General features: G+C 40.3%; 1 protein-coding gene across 1 annotated transcript in view; it reads right to left on the bottom strand.

Moving 5' to 3' along the window:
* The window catches only part of RPN1 (ribophorin I), a 32522-nt gene extending 9987 nt beyond the window's left edge, over window positions 1-22535 (bottom strand). Inside the window, exons 1-5 of the mRNA XM_049863134.1 lie at window positions 22210-22535; window positions 17929-17993; window positions 10687-10993; window positions 2603-2812; window positions 1523-1715 (exon numbers count right to left, since the gene is read on the bottom strand). Coding sequence (XP_049719091.1) covers window positions 1523-1715; window positions 2603-2812; window positions 10687-10993; window positions 17929-17993; window positions 22210-22470 — 1036 coding nt within the window. The 5' untranslated portion in view covers window positions 22471-22535. The remainder of the gene's footprint in view (window positions 1-1522; window positions 1716-2602; window positions 2813-10686; window positions 10994-17928; window positions 17994-22209) is intronic.
* Window positions 22536-26721: the final 4186 nt, after the last annotated feature.

Genomic DNA, 26721 nt, shown 5'->3' with positions numbered 1-26721 from the left:
ACACAATTTCCTGCTAAAAGAAACTAGGACTTCTTGGACAAACGGCTGATTCCAGGTCTGGGGCAGAAAATACACAAGTTGAACCAAGAATGTCCTTTCATAAAATAGCAAGAAAGCTAACAGAGACTACTAGGGCCATGTCAAAAAGATTCAGGAACTTATTTGACTAAAGTTTGGAAAATATGAGCATCAATTATGGTAATAAACGCAAAGGAATGAAATCCACAAAATACTCAAATCCATAAGTATATTATGATTTAAAAAACAACTAATACATAAAAGGGAAAGAATTAAGCATTTAACTTGCCTTTCCTACATGAACTATACAACACTAGGAAACCAAACAGCAGATGAGGTAAAGTGTCTCCTTATAAATCTACTTAATAAATGAAATGAAAAAGAAATGCTAGAAGACCAGCATTTGCAATCGCCAGTAAAGTACTCAGCCTAGGCACTGCACATCAACTGGTGCTCACATCACAGGAGAGAAAACCAGACACTGCGTGCCTTCTAATGAAACAACACATCGCCATCTCGAGCCTTGCCAAGGGATCAAACCTGTGTCTGACCAGGTCTCCAGAGACAACTTCCAATTTGCAAGAAATACAGAGGACAGAGGAACATGCTGAACTGCACCTCAGGAAGCAATCAGCAAAATCCAGACTGCAGGTTACTGTACAACTGGCTCAAGTTCTTGAACAGATCAACTGTAAGGCAAACAGACAGAGGAGGAATCTAGAGATTAATAAAGACTGAAAAGACAAATAAAAATGTTTGAAAAGGACAAAATATGATATCTAGAGATGTATATTTGGGTGATAAAACTATGAAGAAATTCAAAGACGCAACCACTAAAAGTCAGGGTGGTGATTATTTTTGAAGGGAAGAAGAGGCATGTGAAGGGCTTTTTAAGTGGCTGGCAAATTTCTATTTCTTGACCTAGGTAATGGTTACAAGGTGCTTCTCTTTTAATAATTCACTAAGCTATAAGTCTGTTTTGTGTGGTTTTCTGTATTTTATTTTGCAATATTGTAATTTTACAATAAAAAAGAAAGACTTAAAAATATTAGTTCTGGGTGTTTGTGTAAAGTGTTTCTCTGAAATTTTATTTTTTAAATATCTCAATTAAAAACCATTTTAAAAAATTTAAGCAGTTCCAACTGATGACAGACATGGGAATAAGAAGATTTTTACTGTATTGCTTGAATTTATTACCATGTCTATGTTCCGGTTTTCCAATAATGATTTGCACCCACTCATGAGAAGTTGTTCCTGATAACCCAGCCTTCCCGAGAATGACAAGAAAATACTCTTTCCCCACCTAAACCCCTTAAACCCAAACCCATTGTCATCGAGTTGATTCCGACTCCTAGCGGTCCTACAGGACAGAGTAGAACCGCCCCAGTGTTTCCAAGGAGCAACTGGTGGATTCGAACTGCCGACCTTTAGGTCGGCAGCCGTAGCACTTAACTACTATGCCGCCAGGGTTTCCCCATCTAGAAGGACTTTACTGAAGACTGACCCAAATTATAGAGGTACTCATAGCTTGGAAGGTTGTAGCCAACGATGTAATGGGTCTTCCATCCACCAAAGAGAGGGAAGCGAGGCCGGATTTCCATCTCCACAGAGTCATCCAAAATAAGGAGGTGGCTGGTGGAAACATTGCCAATCTCATCCCGGTAATAAACATCCTGGGCAGCGGCAGGGAGGATGGTCTGCAAAAGGGTGCACATACCTATCTGAAGACTCCAGGAATCTAGCCAAAGAAATGATCCCAAACACAGAAAAGGCCTTCTGCACCAGCACCTTCATCACAGCATTACTGAACTAAAATAGTACTCAAACTATAAACCATTTAAAAGAGGCTAACTTTCTCCTCGTTAAGGTTTCAAAATTTCTAGAAATCACATCTACTTCTCAATCAAGGTTGTTAAGTAGCCAAATTCTTCTATACAGTAAATAATCTCAGTTAAGAATCTCAAATACCTTTGTGAGTGATGAAGACTTAAGAAGGAAAAAAAATAATCTGCAAGTTATTTTGCAGAAAGAGAAACTAAAGATGGACAAATTAACACCAAATTACTTAGTGGTAAGGTTATGGAAAGCATTTCTATACTAATATTCTTTATTGTATCTTCCAAATCTGTAAGCGTATTCTGATAATTGGAGGGAGGGGGAATGTAACACCTTTGTTCACATAGTGAGCCCCTCTGTAAGTACAGGGAAAATGTTTGTAAGATCCCATTTATAAGACAAAAAGATACAAAACTATATATATAATTCAGTATTTTTTAAAGACAAACATTATAAAAGATAAAGAAATATATTAAAATGTCAGTAATACCAGTGTTTGGGTGGTGATACCATGGGTACGTTTTTTTCTTTTCCTATTATTCAAAATATCTTCAAAAACATGGCCCACGTATTTAAATGGGGGAATTTTTTCTTTTAAAGATTCTTTCTTTTGGTTTCTAACACTCAACTAGTTGAGTATCAGTCAATCCCAAACAACTGCTTATATTTAGCCAGTTTCAAAAAGCAAGAGAAAAGGCAAGTATGATAAAGTAGTAGTTTCTCACAATGTCCAAGCTGAAGACTATACCTTAAAAGAGCGGATGGAAGATATTCCACTATCCGGCTGTCTCTGGTAATCGTAGCGTGAAAAAGGCCCCTTAAGCACAGCACCCGTGTGCTTCAAGTCCACGTTCTCTTCCACTGCAATATTACCCCAATGGGAAACCTCGATGACACGTGTCATGCTGGTGATGGTCAGGAAAGGGCTGTTGTTCTCATAGTGCACTTTAAAAGTATCCTGGACAGGAAGGAAACAAGTAGTTCAAAGTTGTGGCAACAGGTGAATCAACACTAATTAGCTTAAATCAAACTGAGTAGAGACAACCTATGTATCAGCAACAGGAGAACGGCTAACACCAGACGTATCTAATGTACACGACATCTAAAAATGACCTTTAATGATATATACAGATGTTCAAGATACATTATTAGTTAGAAAAAAAGGATACATAAAATTGTTTTAGGTTCGTGTCCGGCCACAACTGATGACTGCCCTGACAGGGAGCACAACAGAGAACCCCTGAGGGAGCAGGAGATCAGTGGGATGCAGACCCCAAATTCTCATAAAAAGACCAGACTTAATGGTCTGACTGAGACTAGAGGAATCCCGGTGGTCATGGTCCCCAAACCTTCTGTTGGCCCAGGACAGGAACCATTCCCGAAGACAACTCATCAGACATGGAAGGGACTGGACAATGGGTTGGAGAGAGATGTTGATGAAGAGTGAGCTACTTGTATCAGGTGGATACTTGAGACTGTTGGCATCTCCTGTCTGGAGGGGATATGGGAGGGTAGAGAGGGTTAGAAACTGGCCAAATTGTTACGAAAAGAGAGACTGGAAGGGCTGACTCATTAGGGGGAGAGTAAGTGGGAGTATGGAGTAAGGTGTATATAAGCTTATACGTGACAGACTGACTTGATTTGTAAACGTTCACTTAAAGCTCAATAAAAATTATTAAAAAAAAAAATTGTTTTAGGTTCCAACATAAATATTTCTTTTATATTAAAAAAAATTATTTTTTAAACCTTTACACTCTACTTACTATCTTTAGGAAAAAAAATCTGAAATGAAATACACAAGCATATCAACACAGAAAAGAAGCAGAATTATAGGTTATTTCTAATTTTGCTTACTATTTTTACTTTCCAAATTTCTACAACAAACCATCACTGCCTTTTAAATAATTTTTGTTTTAAAATAAAATAAAATCTTAAATTGAAAAAAAAAAAAACCTGACTAAGAAATATATAAAATCTAATGAAGACATAATCTCTACTTAATGAACCAGAAAACAAACTCGAAACTGAGGATGATATATAGCATTACCAGGTTTTTCTACCCTGGAAAAGATTTATCTGGAAAAGCTTCAGAGAAGAGACTTTTTAAGCTAATATATTTTGAGCTAATGTGTGTAACTTTTATGAATTCTAAATAAATGCATCATCTCATTTAATCCTCAAAACACCATGTCATGGATTGAATTGTGTCCCCCCAAAATATTGTCAGCTTGGCTATGTCATGATTCCCTTGTCTGACTGATGATTGTCTACCATTTTATCTTCTGATCTGATTTCCCCATATGCTGTAAATTCCCTATATGTTGTAAATCCTGTCACTATGATGTAATAAAATGGATTAGCAGCAGTTACACTGATGTGGTCTACAAGACTAGGTAATATCTTAAATCTATTATCTTTTGAGATATAAAAGACAGAAACAAGTATGAGTGGGAACCTCGTACCACCAAGAAAGCAGTGCCGGGAGCAGAGGGCATCTTTTGGACCTGAGGTTCTTGTGCTGAGATGCTCCCAGACCAAGGAAGACTGATGACAAGGACCTTCCTCCAGAGCCGACAGAGAAGGCCTTCCCCTGGAGCTGGCACCCTGAATTTGGACTTCTAGCCTACTGGAGTGTAAGAGAATAAACTTGTCTTTGTTAAAGCCACCCACTTGTGGTATTTCTGTTATAGCAGCACTAGATGACTAAGAGACAACACAGTGAAGTAAGTACTACTTATCTTCACTTTACAAACAAAAAACCCTGAGGCCTAGCGGTTTTCATTAGCTTGTTTAAGGTCACAAACCTAGTAAGTGACAGTCCCAGGACTTTAGGTATTCTATTGTGCAGAGGTTCTGACTGGGCTCCTATGTAGTAAGTACTGTCACCCAACGAGGTCCAAGAGAATTAAAGTGACACTTCAGCAATTCCCGACTTCTTTGCCAATTTTACTACTGAGATTAGTATTAAAAAATATTTCTGGTCTACTATCTTAATTAGTGAATGCCCCTCTCCCACCCTCCCCCCCCATAACCACAAAAGAATGTTTTCTTCTCAGTTTAAAGTGTTTCTCAAGTTCTTGTAATAGTGGTCTTATACAATATTGGTCCTTTTGCAACTAATTTCACTCAGCATAATGCCTTCCAGGTTCCTCCATGTTATGAAATGTTTCACAGATTCCTCATTGTTCTTTATCGATGCGTAGTATTCCATTGTGTGAATATACCACAATTTATTTATCCATTCATCTGTTGATGGACACCTTGGTTGCTTCCACCTTTTTGCTATTATAAATAGTGCTGCAATAAACATGGGTGTGCATATATCTGTTCGTGTAAAGGCTCTTATTTCTCTAGGGTATATTCCAAGGAGTGGGATTGCTGGATCGTATGGTAGTTCTATTTCTAGCTTTTTAAGGAAGTGCCAAATTGATTTCCAAAGTGGTTGTACCATTTGACATTCCCACCAGCAGTGTAGAAGTGTTCCAATCTCTCCACAGCCTCTCCAACATTTATTCTTTTGTGTTTTTTGGATTAATGCCAGCCTTGTTGGAGTGAGATGAAATCTCATTGTAGTTTTGATTTGCATTTCTCTAATGGCTAATGGTCGTGAACATTTCCTCATGTATCTGTTAGCTACCTGAATGTCTTCTTTAGTGAAGTATCTATTCATATCTTTTGCCCATTTTTTAATTGGGTTATTTCTCTTTTTGCAGTTGAGTTTTTGCAGTACCATGTAGATTATACAGATCAGGCACTGATCAGAAACGTCATAGCTAAAAACTTTTTCCCAGGCTGTAGGCAGTCTTTTTACTCTTTTGGTGAAGTCTTTGGATGAGCATAGGTGTTTGATTTTTAGGAGCTCCCACAGTTATCTAGTTTTTCTTCTACATTCTTTATGTTTTGTATACTGTTTATGCCAAAATTAGGGCTCCTAACGTTGTCCCTATTTTTTCTTCCATGATTTTTATCATTTTAGATTTTATATTTAGGTCTTTGATCCATTTTGAGTTAGTTTTTGTGCATGGAGTGAGGTATGGATCTTGTTTCATTCTTTTGCAGATGCACATCAAGAGATTTTTTAAGGTTCATATTCTTCGATTTGATTTGGAAACCCTGGTGGCATAGTGGTTCAGAGCTATGGCTGCTAACCAAAAGGTCAGCAGCTCGAATCCACCTAGGGTTCCCTGGAAACCCTATGGGGCAGTTCTACTCTGTCCTATAGGGTTGCTATGAGTCAGAATTGACTTGACGGAAACAGGTTTGGGTTTTTATGCTTTGATTTGAAAAACTTTACTTCAGAGAATGTATCCTGAGAATATATAAAACATTCCATGCAAAAAAATGTACAGTGTAGCATTAAATAGGAAGAACCTAACTGTCCAACTACAGTATAATCTATAGGACAAGAAATCAATGGGATTTTAAGTGGCCATTTTTATTAAAAATGGTTTACACACTAGCAAGCAGCCATCTAAGATGCCATCAATTGGTCTTAACCCACCTGGAGAAAAGGAGAACGAACAACACCAAAGACACATGGTAAAGATGAGCCCAAGAGAAAGAAAGGACTACATAAACCAGAGACTCCATCAGCCTGAGACCGGAAGAACTAGACGGTGCCCCACTACCACAATCACTATCCTGACAGGAAGCACAACAGAGAATCCCTAATGGAGCTGGAGAACAGTGGGGTGCAGGTCTCAAATTGTTATAAAAAGACCAGGCTTGATGGTCTGACTGAGACTAGAGGGACCCTGGAGTTCATGGTCCCTGGACCCTTTGTTGGCTCAGGATTGGAACCATTCCCAAAGCCAACTCTCTAGACAGGGATTGGACTGAACTATAAGATAGATAATGGATGCTGGTGAAAAGTGGGCTTCTTGGCTCAAGTAAACGCATGAGACTATGTGGGCAGCTCCTGTCTTGAGGCGAGATGGGAGGGAAGAGGGGGACAGGAGCTGGTTGAATAGACACGGGAAATACATGGTAGAGAGGAGGAACATGCTGTCTCACTAGGAGGAGAGCAGCTAGGAGTACACAGCAAGGCGTGTATAACTTTTTGTATGAGAGACTGACTTCATTTATAAATTCTCACTTAGAGCACCATAAATATATTTTTTAAAAAAGGTTTACTAACGTAATATAGTCACACAGTTAAACATTTAGAGAATACTCTAAATGGAAAAGCTATTATGCAACACTTTCTATGTAACATGTTCTTAACATTAAGAAGCCCCTATGCTCTGAATAGCTAAAGCGATACTGAAAGAAGGGAACAAAGTAGGAGGACTCACACTTCCTGATTTTAAAACATATTCTACAGCTACAGTAATCAAAATATGCTGGTACTTGTATAGTAACAGACACATAGGCTAATGGAACAGAACTGAGAGTCCAGAAATGAACCTACATTTCTATGGTCAACTGATTCCTAGACAAGGGTGCTTAAGTCCATTCAGTGAGGAAAAAAGACTCACTTCAATAAATGGCGCTGGGAAAACTGGATTTCCATGTGCAGAAAAATGAAACAGGATCCACACCTCACATCATACCCCAAAACAAATTTAAAATGGATTAAGGACCTAAATGTGAAAACTAAAACCTTAAAATTCTTAGAAGAAAATGCAGGTCCAACTCTGTCTGGCCTAGCTTTTAACAGTGGATTGTTGCTGTTAGGTGCCGTTGAGTTGGTTCTGACTCATAGTGACCCCTACGTACCACAGAACAAAACACTGCCTGGACCTGTGGGTTATCTAACATAAAAACAAAAGCACAAACAGCAAAAGACAAAACAGATAAATGGGACTCCATAAATATTAAAAACTTTGGTTTATCAACAGGCTTTACCAAAAAAAAGTGAAAAGACAAGCTACAGACTGGGAAATTATCTTTGGAAACCATATATCCAATAAGAATCTAATAACCAATATATATATATATGAAACTCCAACAACTTAACAACAAAAGGACAAATATAGCCCAATCACAAAATGGCCAAAGGACTTGAATACACATTTCACTAAAGAAGACATTCAAATGGACACCAAACACATGAAAACATGCTCAATGCCAGTAGCCACCCAAACCAAAATCCAAACCCAATGCCGTCAAGTCCATTCTGATTTACAGCAACCCCGCAGAATAGAGCAGAACTGCCCCATAGGATTTCCAAGGTGTACCTGGTGGATTCGAACTGCTGACCTTTTGGTTAGCAGCTGTAGCTGTTAACCACTAGGCCACCAGGGTTTCCCATTAGCCATCAGAGAGATGCAAATCAAAACCACAATGAAACAGCATTTCACTCCCATCTAAGAGTTTAAATTTTAAAAAAAAAGGCTGACTGAATTAAGGTGATTTAAAAAGCCAGAGAAACAGTCTGAATAACTTGAAAATAGGAAAATGAGAATATTTCAACAAATCTTTGTATAGAAGGTATCGTACAATCTGTTTCAAGAATCCTCAATTTTGTATTTGACAAAAATTGAATATGTCATTAAATCCCAAGAACCTAGAGTGTCCCATAATGATTTCAATCTCTCGGGATTACCCATAGGAATCTGAAGTATAAGGCAATTTGGTGTCAAATGTGTTTCAAATAGATATGGCACTGGACAATAATTGTAAAAGGAAGGGAGAGAATTTAAAACCTCTCCTTTCAAAGAAGCAGTTGTTACCTAAATTATCAGGGGGAAAAAAAAAACAGAAAATAACAAATGTTCGTAGCGATGTGGGGAAATTGGAATCCTTACCCATTGCTGGTAGGAATGCAAGATGGTATAGCTGTTGTGGAAAATAGTGTGGCAGATCCTCCAAAAACTAAAAATAAAACTACCATATGACCCAAAAATTCCATACATACCCAAAAGACTTGAAAGCAGAGAAGAATCTTGATTAAAAGGGGAAAAGTGCAAAACAGAATTTCAATTTCTCATGGACTTCAGATTTTCTGGAGCCATGGAGGCTGGATGAACCCCTGAAACGACTGCCCTGAGATAATCTTTAAACCTTACAGCAAAAATACCCCCTCAAGTCTTCTTAAAACCAAATAGTGGTTTAGTTTAACTAGTGACAAATGTCTGCCTTAAGCATTATACTCTTTTAAGAACTATCTATATAGGATCAAAGTAACCACAGCAACTCAAAAGATGAGGTAGGAATCTTAGGGGACAGTGAGTTTACGTTAATGAGGGAGGAACAACTCAGAAAAGGAGGGTGAGAATGGTTGCACAATTCAAAGAATATAATCAATGTCACTGAGTTGTACATGTAGCAACTGTTTAATTGGTATGTTTTGCTATGTATATTCTCAATAATAAAAAATAAAATAGATTATAAAAAAAATTATTTTAAAGCCCCTATGCTTAGAAATCAGGTACTAAAATGGTTGTGAACTAATGTCAAGTTTTCCTCTGTATTTGCCAAATATTCTCTTGTGAACATTTTATTAATTTAAAATGGAGGCAAATCCAAAACACGAAACTTTTTTTTTTTTTTTAAGTCTCCTATCAAGGGCACTGGGTTTATGTAGGAGCTAATCAAATCACTGTCCTAACATGAACCAAGTCACTTAGATTTAAATAGGGAAAAGAAATAAATATGCAGTTAGAGAAAATACAACTCAAAGAGCAGCCAAGTCCATGATGTCCACAGAAGGCACATGAAACCAGGGCACTCTGGGCTCATCTGGCAACTACAACACGGGATGCAGAGCACCTCTCAGGTCCCCAAAACTCACAGTGGAACAATATATATAAAATGATACTTTCTGAAAACTGGGGGAATATGAATATATTTACTACAAATTTACTTATACTCATAAAAATAAACACTAGAAGGACCAATCAAAAACTGATAAAATGGTTACTGAGGAAAACAGATGGAAAGACACGGAAGCAAGATTTCTCTGAATATACCCTCTTACACAGTTTTGATTACACAATCATGTTCATGTTTTCATATTCAAAAAATTTAAAAATTCTTAAAATTTTAAACAACTCAAAATGAATGACCCTAACTATATATCAAACTGACATTTTAGAGGACAGAGTAACAATTGTTTCAAGTGACACCAGAACAATGCCATTTTGACTATACATTCTTAATAACATATATTCTAAACACACGGAGAGATGCAAAAAAATCCTAAATGTCTTAAGTACGCACATTTCTTAGAGATGATATTGAATTATCTACTGTGAAATGACATATTTCTGAGATTTGCTTTCAAAATTTCCAGCAAAGAAAATGGAAAAACGGATAGTTGAAGCAAATGTGGTAATATCTGGAGAATGAATCTAAATGACGGCTATATGCAAGTTTATTATACTGCTCTCTCTACTGTTGCATATGTCTGAAGATGCCCATAATTTTTTTAAAAAAGCCTTTTTAAGCTTCAATTCCTTCCACTACACTTTAAGTCCCAGCTCCCAGGAGGGGTACTCAAGGCCCTCAGCAGTTCAGCCAGCTCTACTATATCTAGCACCTACCCCTGTACCATACCAGACAGTACACCTAGGTTTTCCTTTCTCTAGGCCCTTGTTTCTCGTATTGCCTCTGCCCAGAATGCCTTGCTTCTTTTTCCACCAACTTCCATCCTAAATGCTTGAAAATCATTCATAAAGTCTTCTTTAAGACCCTAGCCTTCCTCTGCGCTCCCAACATGAGAAATGTAAACCCTTTGGAGTCATTTCACAGCAGGTTAAAACTGTAGATGATCTTAAAAATGACTTCTGATTTCCACCACCCCACACTGCCCAAGCCTATCCACCAGGAGTCACGCTACCAGACATTTTCCAAAGCAGTCAGGGATGGATGGACTCTGTACGAGCCTACCTGACTATAGGCAGGGATGTCTCTGAAAGGCCCATAATCCAGGAGGTCCTCAGAGCGTGCAGGGTTCCCCAGCTTCGTGTAGCTTTCCACATTTCGGGAGGCAAGCTTCACACGCATGGTCTGTGTCTTCGTTGGATAGGGAGAGTAGAAATAATGGTTCCCCTCAAATACCACAAACTGTTTCTCTGATTGGGTGATCTGGGTTGGATACGGCTGAAGGACGTGGGTGTAGACTGTTTCCACGATCACTGAAATCCTGGCCCCAGGATCAAGAGCAAATGGGAGCTTGACCACGAAGAATCTCCCACTAAAGGAAGAACAGAACAAGGAAATTGAGAGATTAAGGAAACAGAAAACTGAGCTAGCAGTTCAAAGTCACAGCAAAATTTTGCCCCCGAGATAAAAGCAGTTACCTTTAAGAGATCAACTTTAATCTACTATTTAAGCCTTTTAGACAACTGTCTGGATGTTCATCTCAGGGTTGTTTACAACTAACTGTAAAAGAGTGCAACAACCTAAATGTCCAACAATAAGATGTCATTTAAAAATATTCTAGTAGAGTGACACAATGGAATATTAGCAGCCACTAAAAAGATGCTTGGATCTACATATGTTGACACAAAAAGATATCCACATACAATGTACATAACTGAAATCAGTTTATAAATGACACAGTAGGAGTCCCTTTTAAAATATACACATATATAAGTTTATGTGAAGAAAAATATTTCAATGGCTATTCAACAAAATGTTAATGATATTGTCTCAGGTTAGGAGGAAAAGATTTTTTTTTTTTCCCAATTTGTTTTAGAATGAGCTTGTAGCACACTTATAACCAGGAAAAAAAAAAAGCTATTCCCATTTTAAAGAAAAAAAGATGGCCTGAAAACTGCTAAAATTCATAGGGTATTAACTCAAAAGTGAATCTGAGAGTCTAAGTTAACAGGAGTGAAACAATACGGGCAGAGAGAGTGAGAATGGTGACACTATGTGAAGCATGTAACCACTGTCAGTGAGCTGGACAGGTAAACGTTGATTATGTTCTGTTCTATGTATTTTTACCAAAAAAAAAAACCTCATTTAAACGTTATAGAAAAATCATGAATTGCACATGTGAAAAAATGCTGAATTGGTAAATATTGTGTTATCTTTATCTTTCCAATTAAAAAAAAGGAAAGTGAACTTCAGTTTTCTAAGCCAGGAGACCCATTTTTGGTAGATTCAGAAGCCACTACTGGAAGACCGAAGGCACTTTAAAATGCTTCCCTGGTCCTCTAACTTAAATGTCTTCATCAGTCACACCATTATACTCCATATCCCTACTCTAGAATACATTACTCAAAATGTAATAAGCCCTATGCCTTCTGCCAAGGAGCCCTGGTGGCACAACAGTTCCATTCTCTGTTCAAAACCACCCAGCAGCTCCAAACGGTGGGGGTGGGGGAGACCTGGCGATATGTTCCCATAAAGATTACAGCCTAGAAATCCCTATGGGACAGTTATACTCTGTCAGATGGTGTCACGAGTCAAAATCAACTCGATGACATCTAACAACCACATGCGTTCTGCCAGGACAGTCTTATCCAATTCTGTGGCTTCAAGTCCCAAATCTGCTTCTCACCCCAACCTCTGTCCTGAGCTGTAAACTCAAATTTTCAAATGCTTACTTGACAGCTCCACTGACCACTCCACAAGAAATTCAATATATACAATATCAAACTCATTCATGATCCCAATTCCCTATCTCTGTTTACACTGTACCATCTAACCAACTCTAAGCCAGAAACTTCCCCCATCCCTATCACCTGGTCACTCCCATCTTAGAAATCTCTCAAATTCGACCCTTCCTTGCTTTCTATTGTCTCCTCCTCAGTTTAAACCATTATCCCTTGTCTGGATTACTCCCTCTCTTCCTAATTAATCTACTAATCTCTATCCCCCTCCAGCCCAGCCTCCATACTATTGCCAAGTCATCCATCAACACAACCTATTGGTATCACTCCCATCTTAACTTTAAAAGCTTTTAAATACCCCCAACATAACTGAATCTTGCTCTGATGATTCAGAATACACTTCAGAACCTTTCAGAGCTCCTGGGTTATCATGAACTTCAATTCTTACTGAAATGCTGACTTGCCAGCTAATCAAGGTTTCCAACTGATAAAAGGCAGGACAGACAACACAGAACTGACTATACTGGTGTGGTGCAGTGAATTACTTAATATGGCCCTTCTGGCCATAGTCTTTATGACCTCCCCCCAACATGATTTGGTGGAACTATGCAAATAAGATGTTCTGGCTCACCAAAGGGACTAGACAGCCTGCTCATAATGTAAATAAGGTACATGGAATCCTTGTAAGGGTGGGATCATGCTAATAAGGTATATGGGAACCCGAAAAAGGGGACTGGTCAGTTTTGTCACCCCACTAGGCTTAAAAGAGAGCCAATTCCTGAGCAAGGAGAAACCTCGCTACCACAAGGAAGAGTATCTGGGAGCAAAACATGTCCTTTGGACCCTGGGTCCCTGTGCTGAGAACCTCCTAGCAGGAGAGAGAGAGAGCTGTAACAGCAGAGATGGCACAAGACAGTGAGAAGCAGTAGCAGAGAAACGGTGGCAACACATCCAGAAGACTGGTGCAAGACGGGACATTATGCTTCCTAGCACACGGAGCAAGGCAGTTACAGTGGTCATGCTAACCCATGGAGTAAGAGGTGCTCACCGTCAGGCAGGAGGCTTCCTGGTGAAATGGGGTGGCTCTAGCCACCCATCAGCAGAGCTGGGTTCAACCATGGAGCAGAAGGGCTGAGTGCCTTCAGGCAGAAGGCTTCCTGGCTGAGTGGGGTGCCTCTGGGCACTTATGGGCAGAGCTGAAGAGCTTTCTAACACTTGACCAAGCAGTGCAGAGGTCAGGCCAAGGGGCCTAGGGGCTGAGGGAGAGGCCTGCCTAAAGGCACAGCTGAAAAGCCATCCTTACCGAAGAACTGTATCCTGAGTCATTCCTGATCCTGAATTTGTAACCTGTTACTTCCTTAATAAACCTCATAACCATGAGTATAGTCTGTGAGTTCTGTGGGCCACTACAACGAATTATTGAACCCAGCATAGAAGTAGAGTGCCGTGGGAAGGAAAGCTGATGTCAGAAATGGTGAAAAGGTTGGAGAGAGGAGGTATGTCTGACCTCCATCTCATAGGGCTAATATTGATCTTTATTCTTTCTTCTCTCCTTGAAGTTAGACAAGGAGGTCTGACAACGCCCCCTGGCCATTTTTACAACTGGTGTCTAATGAGCAGATAGATTTTTTTCTATAGTTCTTCCCCTGCTGGACTTGACGGAAGAACATTTTTTGAAGGATTTGGTTTTGTTGGGGAAGCTAAAGCAATTATTCATTCATATACTTAGATTTGCTGAGAATCCATTTACTGAGAACATGTCAGTTTCCCTGGCAGGAAGGGGGGTGGGAGTCATAAAAACTAATCTATATAATATGTGTACTCATAGCTAAAAATAAAACAGTATGCTGTTAAAAAAGTTTTTAAATCCTTTCAACTGACTACAGGATAAAGTGTACACCCCTAAGAAAGGCATAGTAGGCACTCTTCAAAATGATCTCAACTCTCCTTACGCCATCACCCAGTTCCTCTGAGCTCAGCCATCTGAAGGTCCAGTAAACTAAACACTCCATGAAACATCAAACTTCCAAATTTTTACACATGCCATCCCCTCTCCCTCGGCTTGAATGATCCTTCTCATTGGTTAGCCCTCTTTGTGTCAAAATTTACTGAGCACTTATATAGCAAGTCTTGTTATAAGTACACTGTATGTATTAACTTAGTGTACTATAATCACTATATTAAAACAAAAAAAAAAAATTTTTTTTAATCACTATATAGACACTCTTATTTTACCGAAAAGGAAACTGAGGAACAGAGGTGGTAAATAATTTCCCAAGGACACACCGCTAGTAAGTAGTAACAGAGACAAGATTGGGATCCAGACAGTAAAGCTGCAAAGGCCACGCACATAGTAACTAAATTATCCTGCCTCTCCCAGAGATGTCCTGCAGGCCATCGGCCAGAGACAGTAAACATAAACAGGGTCCTCAGAGGGAAAAGCAGCTCAATTTACAAAGCAGTGGGATTTTGTTTTAGGGGTAGGGATTTTAATAGCAACTTATTTAAAGCTAACTCTTAGGTCTGACAAACTGAGGCCAGTAACGCACCCATTTCACATACTCTGAGGCTGCAACAGAAAAATCAAAGTAATTACCTTCTTTAAAGTCTGGCTTCTCCAAGAAAAAAAAAAACAACTGGCTCCTTGGAGAATAATGTTTTTGTGCAAGAAACCAAAACAATTCAAGAATTTAACACAATAAAAGACAACTGTGAAGAACACATAGAAATGCAGGGAAATATTTATGCAATACATGGGAGAAAAAAAGATTAAAAAGATCACACAATAATCAAAACTATGTAAAATATATCTGCAAGTAGACACGGTCCAAAACAAAATTGTATAAACTGTCACATTAAGATTGTGGGATAAATGGCTTGTTTAATGTTGCCATTTAACTTTATATAGATAAAATTTATATATGAGCCCATTTATACCCTTGTATAAAATTATGCATGAGTACATGCATAAAGATAACAATACAGTGTTGTTATACTTTTTCTGGTTTTGAATTTTTAAAAAAAAAAAAAAATTTTTTTTTAACTCTGCCAAGTAGGGAAACCCAGTTTAACATTTCCCAAATCACACAGGGACAAAGAGTTGTAACGCACAATGCTTCGCTGGTCAAGAACCAAACTGTTTATTTCATCCTACGACAAGCTATGCTATAAGCTAAAGCAGGTCTTCTTAACCTTAGCACCACATTTGGAGGTGGATAATTCTTAGTACGGCAACAGTAACATCACAATAAATAGAGAGAACACTGAAGTTGTCAAGGATTTCATTTTACGTGGATCCACAAGCATCACCCATAGAAGCAGCAGTCAAGAAATCAAATGACATTGCAAATCTGCTGCAAAAGATCTCCTTAAAGTGTTAAAAAGCAAAGATGTCACTTTAAGGACTAAGCCGCATCTGACAAAAGCCAGGGTATTTTCAATCGTTTCACAGGTATGCAAAGGCTGGACAATGAATAAGGAAGACTGAAGAGGAATTGATGCATTTGAATTATGGTGCTGGCAAAGAATACTGAAAATACCATGGAGTGCCAGAAGGAACAAATCTGTCTTGGAAGAAGTACAGTCAGAACGCTCCTTAGAAGCGAGGATGGCAAGACTTCATCTCACATACTTTGAACGTGTTATCAGGAGGGACCAGTCGCTGGAGGAGGACAACATGCTTGGTAGCGGGTCAGTGAAAAAGAGGAAGACCTTCAACGAGATGGATCGACACAGTGGCTGCAACAGTGAGCTCATGATTGTGAGGATGACGCGGGACTGTGCAGTTTCAGTCTGGTGCACGTGAGTCAGAATCGACTTACCGGCACCTAACAATTCTTCTTGGAGGGAGAGCGCGTCCTGGACAAGCACGGCAGCATCCCTAACCTCAACCCACTAAATGCCAGTGGTGCTTCCCTATTTGTAACAACCAAAAATGTCACCACATGGTGCCAAATGTCCCTTGGGAACAAAATCACTCCCCGCTTCCAGTAAGAACCACTAAGCTAAAAACATCTCTTCTTCCCACATCAGAGGTCCATTCATTCAACTAATATTTCAGTGCTTGATATATCATAAAATGATAGCATCAGACCTCCTTGCCTAATCTCAAGGGGAGAGGGGAGAATCAAGATCAGCATCAGCCCATGGCTGATTCCTATGAGGTAGGGTTTATTAGGGAAGTTAACATATTACAACTCAGAATCAGGAACAACTTGGAGGTTACACAAACAACTCAGGAGACAGGATACAGTTCATCAATCAGGACAGCTTCCAACCTCTCAGCATCTTCGGCAGGCCTTGCTAAGGGCCTCTGCCCACGCTCAGGCCTGACCTCTGCCCTGCTCAGTTTAGTGTTACAAAGCTCTTTAGCTCCACCAATAAGTGCCCAGAGGCACCCCACTTTACCAGGAAGCCTCCTGGCCAAAGGCACTCAGCTCTCTTGCTCCATGGGTCGGCAAGCCCACTATAGCTGCCTTGTTCCATGGGCAGGGAAGCCCACCACGCCATGTCATGCCAGTATCCTTTTCTCCTGGAGATGTTTCTCTGCCACTGCTCTCTGCCATGCTTGCTGCAGCTTCTTATCATTTTGTGCCATCTCCAGTGCTACAGCTCTGTCTCCTGGGTCCAGGAGGTTCGCAGTGCAGCGACCTCAGGTCCAAAAGATGCACCCCACTCCCAGCTCTCTTTCTTGATGGTAGTGAGGTCCCCTCTCCACCTCTGGGATTGGTTCTTTTTAAGCCTAATGGGGGATGGCAAAACTGACCAATCCCCTTGGTAAGCCACAGCACCCACCTTATTTGCACAGTCCCATTCCCCGCAAAGGTTCTATGCACCTTTTCTTAAATGAGCAGACTGTCCAATCCCCACAAGGTTCCATGTACTTCATTTGCATAGTCCCACCCAATCATTTTGTGGAAGTTACAAAACCATGGCTAGAAGGGCCATCTAAAGGCAATTCACTGCACCACATACATTCGTAAAGAACGATGGTAGTTGTTGAAAGCTAGGTGATGGAATACATAGGGATTCCTTACACAATGCTTCCAGCTTTTTGTGTATATTTGAAAAATATACTTAACAAAGTGTTTTAAAATAAGTAGCTAATATGTGACAGGGCCAATGCTAGGCGCTGAGGTTAGAGCAGGGAATGAGTACAACCTTCCCCCCCACCACCCCCCGCCAAAAAAAAAAGAGCCAAACCTAACCAACTGTTGTCGAGTCAATTCTAACTCCTGGTATGTCTGAGTAGAACACCGTTCCATAGGATTTTCAATGGCTGATTTATTGGAGGTAGATCGGTAGGCCTTTTTCCCATGGTACCTCTACATGGACTCAAACCTTCGACCTTTCAGTTAGCAGCCAAGTGCATTAACCATTTACAGGTAACTTACGTGGGTAACTGTTGGGGTCACCATGAGTTAGAATGGACTTGAAGGCAACTGGTTAACTGATACTTCCTAAACAACTCTCCTAGCTTAAGATTCCAACCCTGATAGTATAACAAGAGGCAAGATTAGAAGTTAAAAATTTATACACATATATATCTCCAGGCTGTCTGTTAGCTTACCTTTTACCTTTAATTTTGGTTTCTCGTACTTCCAGATTGTTTTCTTCCTCATCTTCTCCCTTCACCTGTAACAGAACAAAGCAGTTACTCTTTTTTTATGTCTTTTAGCATTAAATTTTGAGTCAATAATTAACCAACTGCCCCAGGATGTCCACATTAACGTATCTAAGCTACCAGCACTTTCTTAAGATCGAATTCTGGTTTCAGTAATGATTTTTTTTCATCTGAACACAAGAACAATGTCAACAACTTACTTTTACACTGAATAAGCTGTATAGTAAGCTCTGCAAATCTATAACATCTTCCTGAATGATCAATTACACATAAAGATTTCACTTCCAAATACTCTTCTCAACACCCTCATATTTCCTAATTCATACCCAGATGTTATTTCACTTGCACAGGCTTTAAGTCTCTAGTCATATATGATTTCTTTTTAAGGACTGGTTGCTTGTCTTTAATTTTTATTCATCTTTAACTACACAAGTAATCCACAAATTTATTTTGTTAAAACACTGCAATATTACACACAAAGTGAAAGATCTCCTTGATAGCACTTCCCCAGAGGTAAACACTGTTATCAACGTGGTGGTAGGTATTCTTTCTGAACTTTTTCTCATTTGTATTCCATTATGCATAGAAAACAGTATTGTTTATTGACAGAATAGGAAAGCCTCATGCGTGACCAAAACAGTTTTTATTAGCACAAAAGTAACGGTGTCAACAGTCCTTGAGGAGAAGGAACCAAGAGCCACTGCTTGGCATACTCCCTTATTCATATCCTTCACTACAACTAGATGTATATCCAGGAAAAGGATGCTAATGCCAGCATGCTTTGGCGTCTTTCTGAGAAAGCGTAGGCATCTCAAATCATGAGAATGTGGAATAGACTATAAGGAAAAAACGTATACATACATCACCAATCCCTTTCCCAGCCCAACCCACTCACCCACGCACTGAAGAAAAAAAGGAAATCTTAGGACAACCTTTCAGGACTAAAGCAATGATTCCCAAGATGGTACACAAGTCTATAATGAGTAAGTTATTTTTAATATTTAAAAATCCCTGAAAGGTTTTCACTAATTAAAAAAAAAAAATTAAATAGATAAGAATTATTATAAGTGAAGGGAAAGACAACACACAACACAGGCGAGGTCAGCAAAACTGGACTAAACTAAAAGCAGTCTCCTGAATAAACTGAATGCTTTGAAGGCCAGCATAGCAGAGACAGGGGTGTGGGGACCATGGTTTCAGGGGACCTCTAAGTCAATAGGCATAATAAAATCTATTAAGAAAACATTCTGCATCCCACTTTGAAGAGTGGCTTCTGGGGTCTTAACCACTAGCAAGCAGCCATCTAAGATGCATCAATGGGTCTCAACCCACCTAGAGCAAAGGAGAAGAACACCAAAGACACAAGGTAATTATGAGCCCAAGAGACAGAAAGGACCACATAAACCAGAGAGTGCATCGCGTGAGACCAGAAGACCTAGATGGTGCCCGCCTAAAACCAATGGCTGCCCTGACAGGGAGCAAAATGGTGAGCCCCTGAGGGGACAGGAGAGCAGTGGGATGCAGACCTCAAATTTTCATAAAGAGACCAGACTTAATGGTCTTACTGAGGCTAAAAGGACCCCGGAGGTCATGTTCCCCAGACCTTCTGTTAACCCAAGACAGAAGTCATTCCCAAAGCCAACTCTTCAGACAGGGATTGGACTGGACTATGGGACAGAAAATGACACTGGTCAAGAATGAGCTTCTTGGATCAAGTAGATGTATGAGACTATGTTTGCACCTCCTGTCTGGAGGGGAGATGAGAGAGCAGAGGCAGTCAGAAGCTGGCCAAATGGACACAAAAATAGAGAATGGAGGGAAGAAGTGTGCTGTCTCATTAGGGGGATAACAATTAGAATTATATAGAAAGGTGTATATAAATTTTTGTATAAAAGACTGACCTGATTTGTAAAGTTTCACTTAAAGCACAACAAAAAAAAAATTTTTTAATGCCTAAAAGTAATCATACAACCATCCTCAATAAAGTTTTTACAGACTAATAAAAATAGGAACTTTCATTAACCAGAATCTTACCACATGGGAGCATTCTAGTATTCTCATGCTTATCAGAAACTCTCACTGTTCAGTTATATGTTTGTTTTAATAAAAAAATTATTATTTAAAAGATCAGAAAGACAAAATATTTCAAATAAAGGATCCAAATGAGAGGAAAAACAGTAAGATGGGTCCTTAGTTGTAAAAATGCTAGGAATCACTGATTCCTAAATCAATAACCACAATGGTTCCTTCTACCAGCTCCCAAAATTCTACACTGTAGGACTGAAGATAATCCACTAAAAAAAATTTTAGCACCTCACCAAAGTTTCCCTGTCAGCTGTGCAAAACACAAGCCTTCTTTGTTAACTTTATCACCCAGTTGTCTTCCATTTGGATACCAAACCAAACCCGCTGCAGTCCAGTTAATTCCAACTCAAAGGGACCCTACAGGACAAGGCAGAACTGCTCCACAGGGTTTCCAAGGCTGTAAATCTTTACAGGAACAGACTGCCACATCTTTCACCCATGGAGAGGCTGGTGGGCTTGAACCACCAACTTTCTGGTTAATAGCTGAACACTTTAAACACTGTCCCACCAGGGCTCCTTTCCCATTTGAATAGGGTATGTATAAAGTAGCACACATATCCATTAACTCCTCTCTCCTGGACTAGAGAATTAACAGACAAATGATTCTGAATAAATCTGGTGATGTGACTGCAGGTCTTACACCTCCAACACAATCCTACCTCACAGCCATCTTAGGCCAGAAGGGGCAATATGGTGCAGTGAAGAAAACACACGAAGTCTGAAACAAGCTAACCTAAATTTGAGAACTGACTCACTCTTCACTGTTGCTAAGACTTCGCGCAGGAAGGTTACATAACTTAACCTCCCAGACTACAGCCTCCTCACCTACAATATGAGAATTACACCGATACCTCAAAAAATTGATTAGCATTAAGAGAGAGAATGTACATAAACAATTAACACAATACTGACACAAAATAGATTCTCAATAAAAAAAATAAGCATGGGAACCCAGCTTGTAATCATTCTCCAGCATGATGGCAAGGCAGCTAGCTTCTGCTGTGGTCTGGTTACACTGTGACAACGTCATTAAGTTACAGCAGGATTTAATATTCAAAACATTCACAGGTAGCAGAAAAAAATTTAAGTGAAGTTTTGCTTCATCTTTCCACAAATCCCTTGAGTAAAACAGCGTTTCATGACCAACAAGGAATCAAAGAAGAGTCATTTCAGAAACATTACCTCTATAAACCCAACTTTATAGCTCCAGATTCAGTCAGAGAGTCAAGTATGCTTAGAGGAAACATGACACTGTAATGACTATTCTGTTCTAAGCAAATAATTGGGTAATTATTTAATGAATGTTGTTTTATGAAAATAGTTGTAAAAAACAAACTTCTGTGCGTGTGTGCACATATATATATATATATATATATATATTTTCTGCATTCCCAAAGCCAACGTTTTCTTAAGAATTGTAAAAGTGTTCACTGAAATACTTGGAAGTACATAAGCCAAACTTCTGAGCTACTTATTGCTGGGGTGTAAAGGATGTGAAGCGGTAGGGGGAAGGAAGAGAACTGGATTTTACCTTTCTGTACCGTTTAAAAAAGCATGTATTACGTGTGATTTTAAAAACCAATTTTAAAAAGAGTTAAAACATAAAAAATTGTTCATTAGCAACCTTAAAAGGTGTGTCATATTAACAAGGCTTTCAAATGATTGCAAACTCGAAAACACTAAACCTGTTACGTTTGATTGTACTGGATAATGCCTAGAAAAAAAACAAATTACGAAGGTGAAGTTCATTTTAATTCATTTATTCGTCCTCCAGTTGTGCTACTGCATTACGTCGTGAGAAATGAAGGGAAAGTTTCGTGTACCCCGGCAACCTGCTAGGCCCTTTGCTGAGCTTCGGGCTGGGAGAGGGGCGGGAGCCAAGCTCCCAAGACAGGCGTCCCGGCCCGGAGGGGCTGCCCACGTGAGGCCACCCGCCGCCCTCCAGGCTCATGCTGACGTGTCCGAGGCAGCAAGGCTGGCGCACGCGGGCCCCGGAAGAGCTGCGGCCGCTCCACCAGGCCCCGGCCACCCCGCCCTTCCACATTTCCTGAAGGGCTGAGAGGGGCGCGGCGTGGAGTCTGAGGAGAAGCGCCCCAGGTGACTGCCAGGCCCCGCGGCGGAGACCCGCCTGCCCGCACTCACCTGCACACCGAGATGCGCCAGCCGGGCCTCGAGCTCGGGCTCCAGGGCCAGCAGGAAAGAAGTGGCGCGGGAGGTAGAACCGCCGCCGGGGTGCGCCAGGACCACCTCGGCCGTCACCTTAGCCAGGTGGCTGCTCAGGTCCACCGTACGCTTCACGTCCTCGTTGACCAACGGCGGTACTTCCGAGGAGGCGCTGCCTAGCCCCGGAGCCGAGGCCCCGAGCAGCAGGAGCAGGAACAGGCGGGCGGCGGGCGCCTCCATGACCGGGACGGAGCTGGGCTGCAGGCCCGGCCCAGTGCCGCCGCCGACCCGCCTCCTGCCACCGCGCGGCCGCTCATTGGGCCCAAGCTGGCGCCACAAGATGGCGGCGCCCAAGAGAGAAGGACCCCCCGTCTCCATGGCAACCAGGCGACCCCACCGGACGCCTGATTGGAAACGCCTTCCCAGAGCTCCCCGCGGCAACCGTTTTGTTTGTAACGAGAGCGTAATGATCCCTTTTGTTATCAATTTTTTTTTTTTAATTTTTGATAGCATGTGTTTTCAGTATTGGAATGCATGCTTCCTAATTGAGTGTGTTTAAATTTTTGGTTGGTAATATGGATTTTAGAAGCCCTGGTGATGTACTTTTTTGGTTTTTTGTTTGTTTTTTCTCGTGGCGCACGAGTTAAGCGTTCTGCTAACCAAAAAGTGGGCAGCTCCAGTCCACCAGCCACTGCTTGGAAACCCTATGCGTCAGTTCTACTCTGTACTGTAAGGTTGCTGTGAGTTTAAATCGACTGGACAGCAGTGGGTTTGGTTTGGCTTTTTGGTAATACGGACTTTGAAAAATACCTGGTAATGCAAGCCACCAATAAGGGGAGTTAACACGCGGCGCCACCGATCTGTGGTATGACAATATACCAATAAAAACTAAATAGATAATTTATTCCTGGCACTTTTCCATTAGATTACAGGGAGAATCTCTGGTTATCCAAGTATGACACCAAAAAAAAAAAAAAAAAAAAACATCAGGGCCCCATAACTATCAGACAGGAAAGCTGTAATTCTGCTTCCAAGTCTTATCTCACAGAAATAAAAGAAAAAAAGGCAAAAGTTTACAAAACTAGCATCCAGGAAGCATCCTCACCTAATAGAATGCTCAACCTACACAGCAATGAGGCTCCCAACTCTCTGTTGAGCTTCACACATTTTAAAAGGACCTACCTGACACTAAACGTATTAGAACCAGAATAACGTACTACCTATGAAGTCCAGAGGCATAAAACGTGGTTGGTATGCCATTAAACCAATAGTAACTAAAAAGTTACTAGTAGCCTACACTTATTTGTCGCCTTTGAGTCGGAGTCCATTCTTTGGCAAATAACAACAATAAAAGTGAGGTCCCTGGGCTGCAGAAAATTCCACTGCCCCGAAACCTAACTTTAGAATCCTAGCTCCTTTGCTTGGCCTGCCTCAAAACTTTGCGTTAGAATCCTAGCTCCTTTGCTTGGTCCTTCCCATAAAAATCCAGGTGATGCATGAAGTTACACGTAAACCCCATTGTGCCTACGTATATAACTAAGAATGTTGCTGAAGTAACTTGTATGAACTCCCTACCTGTAAACCCCTTCAGCTTTGACTCACTCCTTTCCTTGCACAAGGAAATAAAGGTGCCTTTTTGCTTTCCATCTCGGTCTCTTGTTTATTGGCCAGTATGAGTCATGCCGAGCAGAACCTGGGGTTTTCACCCAGTAACAACAAAAACACTTATCTAATTCTTACAGGAACTAGCCTGTCCTATCTCTCTGCTCTCTCCTACCATTCTCCCCCTGAGATAACATTGGCCTTTCTGCTTGAAACAGTAAAAGGTAGCTCAGAGTGAGAAAGTCTGCCTTCTCCAAGATCCACCTATGGATGCTAAAATCAGCCAAATTTTAAGTAAAAACAGGGTATCTTCATAGTCTCAACATATTTTGCTTAAAATATTTAGTAATTACAAAGGGGAAAATAGTAAGTGCACAGTGAAAAATCCTGGAAGACACCATGTTAACTAATTGATCAAGATTAACATCACCAGTCATGACGTCATTCACCCTCTGATATGACACGTTGAGAAGGGCACATCACCCCTGTCCTTCCCAATAATGCATGACCTCAATCTAATCATGAAAAATGTCAAGCAAACCCAAACTGTGGAACAGTCTATAAAATAACTGACTCTTCAAGTGTTGAGGTCATGAAAGAAAAGACTAAGAAAAGGTCACAGATTGGAGGGGACTACGGAGAAATGACAAATGTAATGTGGGATCCAAGACTGAATACTGAAGCAGAAAAAGGACGCTGGTGGAAAAACTGGTAACAACAGAATAAACTGTGTGGTTTAGTTACTAGTATTGTACCAATAATAATTTTTTAGTTTTGATAAAAACATAACTAGTCTCATTCATCAGACTGGAATAATTGACACAGATAAAGCTAACTACAAAATTAAAGGAAACAGTATTTCTCCTAGGACTTGCAGAAGGCATTTCTCCTAGCAGTTGTGGAAACTTTTAGTGTCTTAACAACCATCTCCTTTGAGTGACTACTGATATTTTACTGTCTGAGAAACCTCTAAAATCACAGACTGGTCAGAGACTTTACTGTTTTAAATTATATTAGTAGAACTAAAACATTTCATTCTTAATCTGGAGGTTCTAAGTCACTTTGAGTCAGAAAGTAACCTCAATTTCCAGCTAGTAAATGAGCCACTCAGGATAGAAGGCACACAAAATATGACTGGGGAAGAGCGGCCTCCTCAAAGTAGAGTCGATTTTAATGTCGTAGATGTAGTCCAGCTTTCAGGACCTTCATTTGCTGATGTGGCACAACTCAAAATGAGAAGAAACAGCTGCAAATACCATACTTATTCAATCTGTATGCTGATCAAGTAATCTGAGAAGCCAGACTATATGAAGAAAGACACGGCCTCAAGATGGAGGAAGACTCACGGCCTCAAGATGGAGGAAGACTCATTAACAACCTGCAATATGCAGTTAACACAGTCTTGCTTGCTGAAAGTGAAGGGGACTTGAAGCACTTATTGATGAAGATCAAAGAATATAGCCTTCAGCCCAGATTACACCTCAATATAAAGAAAACAAAAATCCTCCCAATTGGACCAATAAGCAACATCACAATAAACAGGGAAAAGATTGAAGTTGTCAAAGATTTCATTTTAGCTGGATCCACAGTCAGCGCCAATGGAAGCAGCAGTCAAAAAATCAATTGACATTTTGCATTGGGCAAATCTACTACAGAAGAACTCTTTAAATGTTAAAAAGCAAAGATGTCAGTCTGAGGACTGTCTTAGTTATCTAGTGCTGCTAGACAGCACTAGAAATATCACAAGTAAATAGCTTTAACAAACAGAAATTTATTCTCTCACCGTTTACGAGGCTAAAAGTCTGAATTCAGGACACCAGCGCCAGGGGAAGGTTTTCTCTCTCTGACGGCTCTGGGGGAAGGTCTTTGTCATCAATCTTCCCTGGGTCTAGGAGTTTCTCAGCACAGGGACTCTGGATCCAAAGGATGCACTCGCTTTTGGCTCTTCTTTCTTGGTGGTAGGAGGTCCTTCTCCTTTCTGCTCGTTTCTCTCTTTTATATCTCAAAGAGATTGACTCAAGATACAACCTAATCCTGTAGATACAATCTAATCCTGCCTCATTGACTTAACTGCTTCTAATCCTGCATTATTAATATCATAGAGGTTAGGATTTACACTACATAGGATTATCAGATCATGAAATGGAGGACAACCACACAACACTGGGAATCACAGCCTAGACAAGTTGACACACATTTTTCGGGCACAAAATTCAAAACATAAGGTGCTCCTGAACCAAGACATGATATCTGCAATTGTCTCATATGCGTATGAAAGCTGGACAATGAATAAGGAAGACTGAAGAAGAATTGATGCCTTTGAATTATGATGTTAGCAAAGAATATTGACTATACCAAGAACTACCAGTAGAACGAACAAATCTGTCTTAGAAGAAATACAGCCAGAATGCTCCTTAGAAGGGAGGGTGGTGAGACTTTGTCTCACATACTGTGGACATGTTATCAGGAGGGATCAGTCCCTGGAGAAGGACATCATACTTGGTAGAAAGTCAGTAAAAAAGAGGAAGACCTTCAGTGAGATGAATTGACACAGTGGCTGCAACAATGAGCTCAGATACAGCAACAATTGAGAGGATGGCGCAGGACCAGGCAGTGTTTTGCTCTGTTGTACACAGGATTGCTATGAGTCAGAACCGACTTGACAGCACCTAACAACAACAACAGGTCTACTTCACACACTCCAGATATGTTGTTGATTCCTTTCAGCCTATCGAAATAGTCCTTTTATTGTGTTTCACTTAACCTCAATTCTTCCCCCAAATCCTATAATAACTCTGTCTTTTCCCTTGTTTGATGAGATGCCCATTGTTCCTCTGGTATGTGATCTCATTCATTGCAACAAGCTAATAAACTTGAATTTATCAGACT

Source organism: Elephas maximus, chromosome 20, assembly GCF_024166365.1.
Source record: "Elephas maximus indicus isolate mEleMax1 chromosome 20, mEleMax1 primary haplotype, whole genome shotgun sequence".
Lineage (NCBI taxonomy): Eukaryota > Metazoa > Chordata > Mammalia > Proboscidea > Elephantidae > Elephas > Elephas maximus.
Note: the sequence above shows the minus strand (reverse complement) of the source record. Positions and strands in the feature narration are given on the sequence as shown.